This window comes from Gossypium arboreum, chromosome 13 (genome assembly GCF_025698485.1).
Source record: "Gossypium arboreum isolate Shixiya-1 chromosome 13, ASM2569848v2, whole genome shotgun sequence".
NCBI classification, from domain to species: domain Eukaryota; kingdom Viridiplantae; phylum Streptophyta; class Magnoliopsida; order Malvales; family Malvaceae; genus Gossypium; species Gossypium arboreum.
The window spans coordinates 121,496,815-121,511,149 of record NC_069082.1 but is presented as its reverse complement, the minus strand read 5'-3'; the positions used below and the strand labels follow the sequence as shown (position 1 = coordinate 121,511,149).

The 14,335-nt window shown below is 32.9% G+C and overlaps 1 protein-coding gene across 2 annotated transcripts; it reads left to right on the top strand.

Annotated features, from left to right (window-relative positions):
- The first annotated feature begins 227 nt into the window (after nt 1-227).
- On the top strand, nt 228-13,264 carry LOC108463060 (protein transport protein Sec24-like CEF). 2 transcript variants are annotated; one of them, XM_053024395.1, is made up of 25 exons: nt 228-390; nt 817-1,627; nt 2,364-2,585; nt 2,766-2,840; nt 2,955-3,053; nt 3,944-4,055; nt 4,385-4,512; nt 6,026-6,145; nt 6,931-7,011; nt 7,461-7,538; nt 7,730-7,822; nt 8,157-8,211; nt 8,773-8,849; nt 8,936-9,007; nt 9,142-9,225; nt 9,492-9,611; nt 9,709-9,777; nt 9,924-10,001; nt 10,127-10,265; nt 10,478-10,642; nt 10,880-11,031; nt 11,141-11,320; nt 12,075-12,163; nt 12,407-12,438; nt 12,905-13,264. In XM_053024395.1, the coding sequence occupies exons 2-25, from the start codon at nt 845-847 to the stop codon at nt 13,012-13,014; spliced, it is 3,213 nt and encodes a 1,070-aa protein (XP_052880355.1). In that variant the 5' UTR covers nt 228-390; nt 817-844; the 3' UTR covers nt 13,015-13,264. The 2 variants fall into 2 exon arrangements, with proteins under 2 accessions (XP_052880355.1, XP_017618486.2); XM_017762997.2 differs by having other exon boundaries at nt 228-1,627.
- The last annotated feature ends 1,071 nt before the right edge of the window (nt 13,265-14,335 follow it).

Here is a 14,335-nt window from a genome sequence, read left to right as displayed (position 1 = left end):
ATTAGAATGTTTTAAAGTTTAGGGATAGAGTTAGAATGAGGGTCATAGTTTGGGGAGATAGGGTGCAATTAACTCTTAAAGAAAAGCTTAAAAAAGTACTAGTGACGTGGACATATAAATTCCCACGTGGGAAAATGTAAATTGTTGGAACACCTCCACTTTTCAAAATGACGTGGCACGATCCCTATGTATATATATTCGTACGGACACTTTCAATCACTCCGAGAAAATACGAAAAACGCGCCTTTTGTTTCTGCAAAACATTTCGCCATTAAAATTTTCATCCCCAAATCCTAATCCATTTTTCTCAATTTTCATTTTAAAACCCTAACCTGCATTTATCCAGATCCAAAACCTTAATCACCATTCTTTGGTCCTCTTTAATCTCAGGTTTACTCTACATTTTTTCCTGTTTAATCATTTTCTCCTTTTCATTTGCATGTATTATGGATTATAATAAAATCAATTAAAACAATGCCTTTTAAGATTAATTACACGTATTAAATTTGAATGGTAGAGCATGTTCTTTATTTGAAAATCTAGGAAGTTAAAGGAACATGATATTTGTTTCGTGTGATTGACGTAAATATTCAGGTTTGATTACATTGTCATGTTTATAATAATTGCATAAGTAAGTTCGTAAAATTTTGTTTTGTTCGTTTTGATATAAGTTATGAATTGAGGTTTATCATGTTGAAGATTTTATTATAAATAAAAAGATGTAAAATGCATAAAGGAATTGATTATTGTTTTATGTATATTATTTATTATTTTGTTGATGCTTCGATTTGAATTCTTTTTTGTTGAGAAAAAAAGTTGAAAAGAGTGACAAAAAGGGAGGGAAATGGCAACTCCTATGCCATCGGGGGTACCAAGGCAACCCCCACCTCAGACTGACAATCCAAATTTCCAGCAAAAACAAGAATCTTTACCAGATGATTTGCAGAAGTGGAATCCAAATAAGCCATCTCCGTTGCCCGGTTCAGCCCCAACGCTTCCTCCGTTAGTAAGACCACCACCAAGCTCTTCCACATCGGCTCCTTCCCAGCCAAATTCCCGCCCTGGTGCACCACCTCCATTGGTGGTTCCTGGACCCAATGTTCCTCCAAATGTTGGTTCAGTTAGGCCATTTGGGCCACCAAATGGACCGCCTTCGCCTTTTCGGTCACCCAGTGGACCGCCTTCGCCTTTTCGTTCACCAAGTGGACCGCCTTCGCCTTTTGGGCCACCGAGTGGACCGCCTTCGCCTTTTCGGCCACCAAGTGGACCGCCTTCGCCTTTTGGGCCACCAAGTGGACCGCCTTCGCCTTTTGGGACTAGACCACCTCCAGGGTCTTTACCTTCTTCAATGGGGGGTGGTCCTGTCATCAGTCCACGAGGTTCAGGTGCACCTGGACCTGGTGGTCGTCCAGGTGCTTTTGGTAGTTCGAGTAGAAATGGTCCACCTGTTGGGGTGCCTCCACCAATGATGGTGACTGGTAGGTCTCCTGGCCCGGCTCCTAGTATGGGGCCTTTTGTTGGGAGTCCTCAGGCCAGTCCTAAGCCAGGTCCTCCTACGCAATCTGCTCCGCCTTTTTCAGCGCCTCTGGCTGCTCCTTTTGGGACTCAGACATGGGCCCCTGGTCAGGTGAGCTTCTTATCATTGTTTGTACCAGTAACTTGCTGAGAGAATTAAAATCTAAGTTTTCTCTTATTCTTTTCCCGTTGGATGACTTAAAACATAGTCCACAGGAAGTAGGAATTTTATCTTTATGTCCTGCTGTTTGGCAAGAAGGTGTGTGTATGTGGCAAAAATAGACGCATAATAAAGGGAATATAGAAGTAGAAAAATGAGGATATATGACTTTCCATTTTTAAAACAGATAGTAGCAGAATATAGTTGCAGACTTACTGTTTAGGACAAAATATTATGGTATTGAGCAGTTTTGTGGTATGATGAACACAAAATATACCCCAAGTAAATAGTAGATAACTTCCAGAATCTTTGAAGGATACTTTATATTTCTGCCATATCAGGGCATCACTACTTGCCAGGGTTAATATCTATAATTGAATTGGCGGTGTTTTTTAAATTGCATAGCTGGTTATTGTTGAAGATAATGAAGTGGCATCTGACATTGTGTTAACATAAAAATATTCCAATATTAAACTTGGCTGAAAGCTTATAAGAGGTGAATATCATTAGTATGCAAGGTATCTTCTTGATAGTTTTACACTTTCTACTATCAACAAGTAGGTACTGCATTGATTATTCTTTTAACATCAAGATTTGTGGATGTTCTGATGGGTGTATTTGCTGTAAATAAAAGAGGCATTTCCTCTTTTAGTTAAATTCTTCTTTTTTGTCCTCTGAATTTCTTTAGGTTGCTCCACCTACAGCAGCACCTAATGCTGCTGTTCAACCGCCTAGAATGTTCGGAATGCCACCACCACAACCGAACCAACCATTACCTGCCATTGATCAAACTGGTGCTAGCCTGGAAGATGCACGTAAGATTAATTCAAATCAAATTCCAAGGCCTACTACAAGTTATTCTAAAATTCAGTATGACACTCGTCAAGGCAATCAAGCCAATATTCCTCCGGTATTGCACTGATCTCCCAGAAAACATTAAGGTTTTATTATTGTTGTTGTTGTTGTTACTTATTTGGTTGAGTAATCTTATTAGATTCCTCCCGTCGCTTTCTCCTTTCTGTAATTTTTATTTCTTTTTTAAAAATCTATTGATGTTTTTCCATTATGGATACATTGTTTCCTTGAAAAGCCTGCTTCTTGTGATTACATTGTCAAGGACACTGGAAACTGCAGTCCACGCTATATGAGATGCACAATCCATCAGGTTACAGTCAAACTTCTGATATTGAACTGTTGACAATTAATTTCTTCTTTTAATAAGAATGTTTGATGCCACGATTTTTATCACTAATTTGGATATCCTTTGTCATGTTGACAGGTTCCTTGTACTGCAGACCTTTTAACCAATTGTGGCATGGAATTAGCCTTAATGGTTCAGCCTCTGGCCCCTCTTCACCCATCTGAAGAGCCCATTCCGGTATTTCATTATTTCTTCTGAAATTTTATGTGCTATGTCTGGTATTTTCTGTAGCTCAGGTTTCTTATTTATTCGTTCTTCAGAGGATTAAATAGAAAGCCATTATTTATTTCTCTTATGAAAAGTTTCATGGCACAAATACCATACAAAAAATTTCTCACGAACAACTAGGGACTGTTGAATTAAGTTAAAAGACCTCCCATTCTCATCAATTATTGAAAATTTCTTGATGCAGTGAATTTTGGTACTTGTGCATGACAGGACCTCCACATTGTTCTCTGGAAGGACTTCTTGCCTTTTAGGCTATTTGTGTTTGTATATACTTGCATGTTGGTTGTTGACTTGTCTCATGGGTGATTTTATCTCCGCCTTTCTTGTTCGCCATGAAAGCTTTTATCCTAAAGTCTTACCTAACCTCAAATCTTACAATGAAACTCTCTTCCACTCAACAGGGGTTGCAGATTTGTCACCTTTTTGTTAATTAAATATCTAATGTTCTTGTAGCTAGGGATTTGATTAAATTACATAATTAGTGAAAGTGAAAACTGAGGTTTGCTCTAGATTTGAATAAATTACATAATGGGAAAAAAAGTAGTCAAAACAAATTTTATTTTCTTTGATAAAAAATGGTTCTCAAGAAACTGATTTAAGCTGTAGCAAAAGCTACCTTGTCAGACTAGGGTCTTGAAAAGAATGTTTTTCTGCAATATGATAGTTGGTACCAAGATGCAATATTTCAGTGCAATTTGTTGGAAACTTAAAGAAAAGAAGAGTTTATGATTGGTAACTAGGGGACAGATTTGGATCACCTCCGAGTTTAATACAGTTTTGAATAAAGTAATAGCTGAAAACATACATATAAATATTTATCGAAGCTTTCTTTATTCTAGGTTGTGGATTTTGGTGAAGGTGGTCCAATTCGATGCTCTCGTTGCAAAGGCTACATAAACCCTTTCATGAGGTTTACTGATCATGGCAGGCAGTTCATCTGCAACTTTTGTGGTCAGTATGGAATGTTGCTGTTGTTTTGTTCTTTGGTCAAGATATTGTAGTTCTTGGAACATATTGCAGTCTAAAGTTATCAACAATAACCTCAAAGAATCTTTGGTCGGTACGAATCTTTTGTTGTTATTGGCAATAGGGAGATAGATATTGATTTTGTAAAGAATATTGTTACGTACAGGTATCAATAATAACCTCAAAACCCTTTTACACACACGCACATGTTAAGATTACTCCTATGTCGATTTTGCCCTCTTATCCCTGCTGTGATTGTTTTTGGGAATTGAACTTCAGGATTTTGCTTTTGACATTTCCTTATTTTATTCCAGGGTGTGTTGGTTCCACTCCCCATGAGTATCAGTGCAATCTAGGTCCTGATGGTAGGCGTAGAGATGCTGATGAAAGACCTGAGCTATGTAGGGGCACTGTTGAATTTGTTGCCACGAAGGATTATATGGTTAGTTAATTAAATTTGCTGGCTCTACGGTACCAGAAATTAAATGCTCCATTTGGTTTAAGGAAATAGATGTCATTTTTGTTTTTGTTTTTTTTTGAAAATTGGAAACGCTGAAGAAAGTGCGTTTGATTGAAAAAATTTAAAAATGATTTTGTGAAAAATGAACATATATTTAGATTTTTTTTTTTAAAACTGAAAAAGTTCAAAATAAGGGTTTCTGACTTTAAATTTAAATAATGAATAAGCCTTGGTTCAAACCCATGTAAAAATATTTTTTTTTACAGAAATTACTAAATATCTGATCTCTTGCCTCGGTTTGAAGTTTTTTTAAAAGGGTTAATATGCAAATTTCCCTCTATACTTTAAGTGGAAATTGAAAATTGTCATTATACTTTACTTTGATTGATATTTTCCATTGTTCTTATGAACTAGAGACAAATTTACCACATTTTAGAACTTTGCCACTAAAGTTAAATTTTTACTGAATTTTGTTATTCAATTTTAATTTAAAAAATTTGAAGACAAAATTTAATAAAAATATTTTTTTTATATTTTTCTTTAACGTTTAACAACAATAAGTTAATTAATATAATATTATAATTTAATGAAATGTTATTTTATAAAAATAAACTTAATTTTCTTTTACGATATTGTATTTTTATTTTTCAAGCTTTTTATTTCATTAAATAAAAATTCTAATTTAGTTTATTAATTTTTATATTTATAAGTTAAATTATTGTTAATTATTAAAAAATATTTGAAAGAATTTTTATTATCAAACTATGTTTTCAAATCATCAAAATAAATATTGAGGGTGAATTAATTAAAATCAAAGTTGGTGGCAAAATTTATTAAGATTCAAAGCATAGTAGTATAATTCAATCACATAAGAGTTGAATAGAAAATTTAAATTTACTTATATTTTCAAAATATAATGGCAAATATCAATTACAACAAAGTCTAGTGGCAAATTTCAATATTCACCTAAAGTATGATGACAGATTTGCACTTTAGCCCTTATTTAAAATTTTATACTTTCATATTTTTATCATTAAAATAATTTTTATTTCTATTTACCAAATGTGTTTTTAATTTTCAAAAATATAAAATAAAAATTACTTTTAAATATAAAAACAGAAAATATTGTCAGAAACCAAGCGGGAGTTTCATTTTTTTTTTTCAAGTTCAGTTAGCATTTCTCAACCGTTTAAGGGTAGAACAAAAGATCTATTCCCTGTCAACATGAATTTTCGCTCCATGAAATATCTATTTTACTTTTTCACTCATGTTATTTGATCCTGCGATGGTGTCCATTACCTCTCAACATGCTGGTATGGTTTTCGAAAGCCTTTCTTTTTAGCTATTGGTTTTGTGTATAGCCTCTCTATGGTTGTAACATTTACTACTTAATTTGTGTTTATAACAACATCGCCTTGTTTCTCATACTTCTCCTATTCAATTTTTCTGGCTCTTCAACAATGTAATTCTCTATTACATTTATCATAATTATCAGATGCGAGATCCAATGCCTGCTGTGTATTTCTTTCTCATCGATGTTTCCATGAATGCAATACAGACTGGTGCAACTGCTGCAGCATGTGCTGCAATCAGCCAAGTCATTGCAGACCTTCCAGTGAGTTTTTAGTCGTGCTTATTTATGTGATTGTATTTGTTCTGGGCATCCAGTTGGCATTCATAAACTTACTTAAGGTCATAGAACTGTGCTAACAGTCTTAAAATTGTGGAGTTACCATCTTCAATGATGAACTCTTAGTAATTGGGATTATGCGCCTGAATTTATTTTCTAAGAATCAAGTGATGTCCCATTTTGGCATCCCTGCTGCAATATGGCAACCAGAACGGACATTGATGTAGGACAACTGGACAAGTAACTCAATACTATTTTCTGAGATCTTAATAATTTAATAATCAAAAGTCTCCGTAGACTATTAACCTTAGGTATTTAGAACTGAACTAATAAAACATGAAGTAGTAATTAACCTTCAAACTCTAATTTCTAGGGTATTACTAAAATAAAAATTAATATAAAATAATGTAAATGACCTAAAAAAGCCAAAATAAACATAAATTTTATCTTCAAACTTATACATTATAAAATACAGCCATAGTTATAGTCACGATAGGACCCTAACCTGGACAATTAATGAAGTCTGCATTTTTTTGCATAACTAGATAATGTTTCCAAGTCCACTCTTTGCTTTGGAGAATAACTACTCTTTTATAGTATAATCCTTTTCTTGTTAATGTTCATAAACTAATTTAGGTCTAAATTGAGAATGCAAAATATATTGCTTATATTTATTTGTTTTGTTAGTTATTTGGTATTTATAAGATCTATCTGTGTTTATTCAGTGTGAAGACTGGATACCTATTGTTTTGATGTTTCTATTATTGCAGGAAGGTCCTCGGACAATGTTGGGAATTGCAACATTTGACTCAACTGTTCATTTTTATAATTTGAAACGTGTACTGCATCAGGTAATACTTAGTTTTAGTTGCATTAAGTTCTTTCAAAGGGAATTAGAGTTTTTTGTTCCTTTTTATTAAGAATTTTTTATGGAATTGACAATTACTTTCAAGTTTCAACGTCTCAGATTCCATTTTCTTCCTTCTTTTCCCTAAATTTTAAATGAGATATATCTGCATTTTCCTGCTGAATAAAATTTAAAATAAGCATAAGTTTATTTTTAATATTTCTAGATGAATGGTAGCACATGAAGAGATAGGTAGGACCATTGATTACTGCATTTCCTTTGTGATCTACACAATTTCAGCCTGGTGGAGTTTGTACCAGAATTTCTTAACTATATTTGGATTGGTTTCCATCTCTTCACCTTGGATTGTTATGCTTTGTTGCTTTGACAAATATTTTACCTATACACTCTTAAGAAGTCTCAGGCTAATTTAACTTTCAACTTACACTGCAGCCACTGATGCTAATTGTTCCAGATGTGCATGATGTTTATATTCCTCTTGAAACTGATGTTGTTGTTCAGCTTTCGGAGGTTGGTTTTTCATATTTATATTTCAAACACACAACACACTCACACAGAGGCTGTGATGCTTGTTTGGCTTTGTTTGTGCCTTTAAAGCATGAGACAAAAATGAACTATTTTTAAGTTGATTGATTTTTCGTCTAGAGTTGCATTCAGTAAAGCTATTTATTAACATTTTACCATTGGGAATTTGGGTTTAGTGTCGTAAACATATAGAGCAATTGCTGGAAAGCATTCCAACCATGTTTCAGGACAACAGCACTGCTGAATCAGCTTTTGTTGCGGCAATCAAGGTATTCTCTTGATAAAGCAGGTCTTTTTCTTCCTCGATAAATTTTACATGTTCATGCAAATCAGTTTGAGAGCATTGCAGAAGTTTTCTTTCCCTTTACTACACTTTTCTTTAAGCATTTCTAAAGCAGCCCAAAGATGCCATATTTTTTTCCTTAAAGTGGGTTTTATGCTTTCATATTATGATATTTTAATCACAGTTGACTTTATAATATGACTCATTACACTCTGTTTAACTTTTCTGTTGCTTTGCTTGTAAATATTAGCCAACTGTTGGAAATGCAAGAATTCATTGATTTAGTTTTAGACATTTTATACTATTCCATTCTATTTCAGGCTGCTTTCCTGGCAATTAAGAGTTCTGGAGGGAAACTTTTGGTATTTCAATCAGGCAAGCCTATATGTTTTATATTTGTATGAATAAGCCTATCTGAGTGTATACTATAAATGTTTAAATCAATGGTTTACATTGTCAGATAAGGGTACTGAAAAGAATCATTTGAATCAGACATTATCAACATAAATCTTTTAAAGATAAACCAGAAGATTATTTCACTAGATATTCTTTTCCTTTTAAGATGAATGCTCTGTTCTTTGTTTTCTTATGAAGTGGGTTGATTGAAATTGTTTTGGTGTATTTTTTTCTAACCTGGTCTATTTTGAAATAAAAATAAATAGGAATTTAAGGGTCCTCAATACAAAAAAATGGCTTTATTTTTCTTTTATAGATTTGGTTTTCCAGTTGTAATTACTGTGAGAGGCTCTTTATTTTATTGTTCTTTACATTTTTGAAATGGATTTCTCTTTGCATATAACTTCAGTGTACTTCTAAATTTCATTTTGAATATGTGGATTGATTGCAGTAACTAGATACTGATAAGCTGATTCACTATTTCAAAGTTGTTTGATGCATTTGAATGAAAGAGATTTCTAATGATTGTACCATATGCAGTCCTACCATCAGTTGGCATGATTGCACTTTCTGCACGAGATGCTGAAGGAAGAGGTAATATTTCTGCAGGAGAAAAGGTAACGGCAATTGAATTCTATATCCTCTTCTGATTTATGAATCTCGTGGTTTTAAATGAACTGTTCTGCTATTTTCTGGATTTTAGGAGCCTCATAAACCACTCCAACCAGCAGACAAAGCTTTAAAGACAATGGCAATTGAATTTGCAGAGTGCCAGGTGAACTTGTCAATAATTTCTTTTCTATCAGTACCCCATGATTCACAGATAATAGGAAATTCAGCCTCTTGGCATTCAGTCGTTGCTACAAAGAAGTTTTATTAGCAAATTGTTTGTATTCCAACATGTGCCAGGTCTGCGTGGATGTATTTATCACTACCCTGACTTACGTAGACATTGCTTCCATTTCTGTTATCCCAGGAACTACAGGAGGGCAGGTAATGTTGAATGTCTAATTCTTATGTTCTATTGTCTAATAATAGGTTGCAAAAATAAAACATGTGAAATGAATTGGTAAGATTAATTCAAAAATCGAGACAATGAAGTTTGATAATAAACTTTTATGTTGCTTCATTTTTCTTGGGGCATTTGCAAAAATTGCCTTTGGCACAAAAGCTTTCTCCTGCCCCATTTCACTTATTTTCTTGTTTTCCTTGCTTTTCATTTACTTCTCTTTCATTCACTTTGTTTCACTCTTTTTCAGGTTTATTACTATTATCCTTTCTCATCCATATCTGATCCGGTAAAACTTTACAATGATCTTAGATGGAATATTACAAGGCCTCAAGGTTTTGAGGCAGTGATGCGTGTGAGATGCAGCCAGGTATTACTCTTGGAGGCCAAAACCTGCTATGATGTTATCCGTTCCATATTCAGAAGATGCTTTATGCTGGGATGTTATTTTGTTTTCATTCCTGTAGGGCATTGATGTGAAAGAATACCATGGGAACTTTTGCAAACGCATTCCAACAGATGTTGACCTACCAGGGGTCTGTTTACTTTTCAATTGATTTTTATTGCTGTGTTGTCCTCAATGAAGATTGACCTTGTTTGACTAACTGATTTATAGATTGCTAGAGAGGTAATTTCTAGGTTTTATGTTTCTTTTTTTCTTACTCTGCTTGTCTTTATGCAGATAGACTCTGACAAAGCTATAGTGGTAACTTTGAAACATGATGATAAACTGCAGGATGGATCAGAGTGTGCTTTTCAGGTAGCATCAACTTTCCTTGCTGGGGTATCAATAACTTGGATCATGATGTCTTCCATTCACACTATCTTTTATTGTTGAATGAAAATTTTCATATGCTCTAACTTTACCATTCTTTCTTTATCAAGTGTGCTCTTCTTTATACCACTGTGTACGGCCAAAGAAGAATCCGGGTTTCAACTTTGTCTTTGCCATGCACAAGAAACATTACTAACTTGTTCCGAGCAACTGACTTAGATGCACAATTTGTATGTTCTTTGAAGCAAGGTAAATTGCACCATCTTCCTTGCTTTGACTTGGTTTATTCAGTACGACATTTTTTGCCCTTCACGATATTTTCTCATGGAGGATCTGAGGCTTTAATACTGAAAATTATGGCTCCATTGTTATTATTGTTATTCCGTGGAATCTGCTACTAAAAATGAAAAGAAAGAAAACCAACTTTATGTGCTTATTCTTCATTTTGCTTTTGCTTTCAGTTGCAAATGAAATACCTTTTACTCCACTCTTGCAAATACGGGAACAAGTCACAAACATTTGCATCAATAAATTGCTCGCATACCGTAAATTTTGCACCACAGCAACAACCTCTGGGCAGTTTATTCTTCCTGAAGCACTAAAGCTGTTGCCTCTATACACTCTTGGTAAATTCCAATCTACATATTAATTTATTCTGATCTATACTGTCTTGTAACTGTCATTGTGCCTAAAGTTGGATCCTCTTGACTTTTAGAATTTTTTTTATCCTTCAAAATCCATGTTTGAGAGAGGTGGATTTTAGAGCTGCCAATACATGCTTTGCACTCATAGTACTTTCAGTTGGATTACCTTTTAAGACTGAGGACTGATAATCCTTTTCTTCTTTTACTAATTCTTTTCAGCACTAACTAAAAGTACTGGACTGCAAACTGATGTGAGAATAGATGATCGGTCTTTCTGGATCAATTATGTTTCCCACATTTCTACTCCTTCGGCAGTTTGTCTAGTGCTCCCTCAGATGATTGCAGTTCACAACCTTGATTTCGATAAACAGGTCTGCCTTTCTTGCATTCTTCTATTATTATTTCTTTGGAGTTTTGGAGGGTTCCTTTTTGCAAAAAGATCCTTGACATAATTCCTATGCTTGTTTTGCTTGTTGACAGGAAGAGAATGGATCTGCAATTCCTCCAGTACTTCCTCTTTCCAGTGAATTTGTGAGTGAGGAGGGCATTTATCTTCTTGAAAATGGTGTTAATGGCTTAATATACATTGGGAGCTTGGTGGATTCAAATATAGTGCGACAACTATTTGGCTTTTCTACAGTTGAAGAAACACCTACCCAGGTAATTATTTTTTAATGATCTAAACATATGATGATATTATCAAGACTGAAAAAAAAAAAAGGGTTGCATTTTACTAATTTTATAAACAAAATTATGCAGTTGGAACAGTTTGAAAATTTCTTTTCCTAACACAAAATGTGCTAAGTTTTCAAGAAAAGGGAACTGAGCTCATTTTGTTATTTATGTCCGTATATAAGATTTCTATTATTTGAGTTGCCATATGACATATTAGATAGAAACACAGTATCTCAAAATTCTGAATCCCCAACCCTTGGTTTTGGGATATAATTAGATTTGTTTTCTACCATAAATTGCCTACTCTATTAGACTCGGTTCTAATCATTTTAAAGACTCTCATGTGATCTCTGTTTGGCATCTTTATTTGGGTATTGTGCATTTTGTATTTTAGGTGATCAATGGTATGAGATTCTTCTGATAACTTTAAGTGGAAATTTTAATCATTGTAGCTAAAAGCTATGTTATTTGGACTAGATATGAGCATTGGGTATGAGTATGTATATATTCAATTTTTCCATGTTTTAAAAAAAAAAGTATTTAACAGATCTTATTTTATTTACCGGGTACTTAATTAAGAGTCATAGCAACATAACTAAGTGGTTCTCTCTACTTGTGCTTATTAGAATTGTACAGAAAGAGGTGTTTTTCAGAAATGTGTTAAAAAAGCGCAATTGCTAGGGCACCATAACAGTTATGCAACTTGGCATTTTTTTTATCTAATAATTCCTTTCCACAGTTTGCACTGCAGCAATATGATAATCCATTATCCAAGAAGCTAAATGATGTGGTCAACGAAATAAGGCACCAACGTTGCTCCTATCTCCGGTATGATTTGAGTTGTTTTTGGTAGCTTTGCTTATTTAACAAATTATCGTTCCCTCCAGCAGTGAAATTTTTAAGCTCCGCAAACGAGATTGACAAGATATCTTAATTTCTCTTGCAAAATTTTTAAAAGAAATTCACTTTCAGAAAGATGAACTTTTCTTACTTTAATGACTGTTTTTGTCATTGATAATATTAGGTATAATTTTGTGTGATATTTGTTTATTATTTTCCCGGTTTGTGCAGATGGACTTTGTGCAGAAAAGGAGATGCATCAGGTATGTATAGTTTGTGCTAATTCCGTGACTAATTTTTTCAACGTTCTTTGTCTAAATTAGGGGTACAGTCAAACTCGGCTTAGCTGCAAAAAGCTCGAGCTTGACTCAAATTTTGAGGTTCAAAATTCAATTCAAAATAAAAATCAAACTATTTGAGCTCGCTTGATTAAGCTCTTTTTCTTGGTAAAAACTGAGCTTAATTTCATTTCAACCTTGACCGCTTATGCGTGAGTTCGGGTTCAAATTTAGATTTTCAATATTAGAATTCTCACAATTTAGCTAACTCAATGGCTGAAGTTGTTCGAGCATGAAGTCAACACCGATTGAACCGAATTCAAGCTTATTTTGAACTGAAGTCGAGTAGCTTAAGTCTTAAGAGACCCATGCTGCAAAATTTTGAAGAACAGTTTCAAGAGAGAATCAAACTGTAACTTTGCTTTTGTTTTGTTGAATGCATTTTTGGCAGGAGCATTGTTCTTCTCGTATTTGATTGAAGACGCGACTCCAAAAGACGGTCCTTCATATTCTGAGTTTCTAGCACATCTCCATCGGAGCATTCAAGCAAAAATGTCTTAAGATCTTTCTCTTGTATTAACAGAAAATATCCAATCGAAGCTGCAGAGTTCAAAGATGAAACTCAAAAGATACTTTTTCCCCTCTGGAATCCAACACTATAGATATTATACTGAAAGATAACTGCGACATTTTTTCCTTTTTTTCTTTTTCATGAGGAAAGGATTAATGCTTAGTGGCAGAACCAATGCCAACTTTTAGTTTTGTTTATTTTTCTTCATTTTTACATTAATCTTTATTTTATTTTCATCAACTTTCTTTTTTTATGACCTTTTTCTTTATATTTTCTGCCTCAAATCTCTTTTTTCCCTTCAATTTTTTGGCAGTTCTCTCTTTTCTTTTCTCTTCCTTTCTACTATCCTTCACCCTTTTTTTTTTTCAATTACAAGTACTGCCAAGCTCAAATCACTGCTTTATAAAGGCTTACAGTGATAATAGTAGGGTGTTATTTGAAAGAAAAAAATTGGGTAAATTGTACAAATGGTCACTCAATTATGCCCACATTCCTAATTTAGTCACCCAACTTTAAAAATTTTCAATTTATGCATTAATGTTTGAATTTGTTTTTGTTTTGGTTACTCCTCATTAAATTGATAACGAAAAAGTCTTTTTTTAAATTGGTATAATAACACATTTAGTCAACAATACTTACATATTTTATTAATTTGATCCTAATTTTAAATAATTCAATAAATTTCATCCTTCACTTTTACAAATTCTATCAATTGATCCTTTCTAATAAAAGTTTTAACTTTTGAACCACGTTTATAAATTTGTAAAGCTTAAAAAGAAAAAAAAACATTTTATTGATGCACGGACTTGGTTGTATTTATCAATTTTAATATATTAAATATATTTTATGGTTTTATATAAATTTTATAATTATATTATAATTAAGTTTAAATCATTTTATATATTTTGTAACTCAATATCTTATTTGATAAATTTGATGTCTTGAATCATTATTATACGTATATAGTATATATAATTTTCTAGATTAAACATATATGAAAGTGTTTATAAAATTTATAAACTTTTTATTTATGAAATCTATTTGCAATAAACATTTTATTTTAAAAAAAGTGTTTCTAAATTTTGTTAGAAACCTATTTTAATTTGTTAAAATTTTAACTTTTATTAAACTATTTTCAAAATATTTTGTTTACATAGTCTAAATTTTAAATTTAAGTATGATATTTTTTTAAATTAAATTATTTTTAATTTACTAATAATTGAATGACTGTTAATGTAATTTATCCTTAAAGAAAAACTCAAAACTAACATTAAAATGATTAAATATATTTTAATTGATACACATATTTAG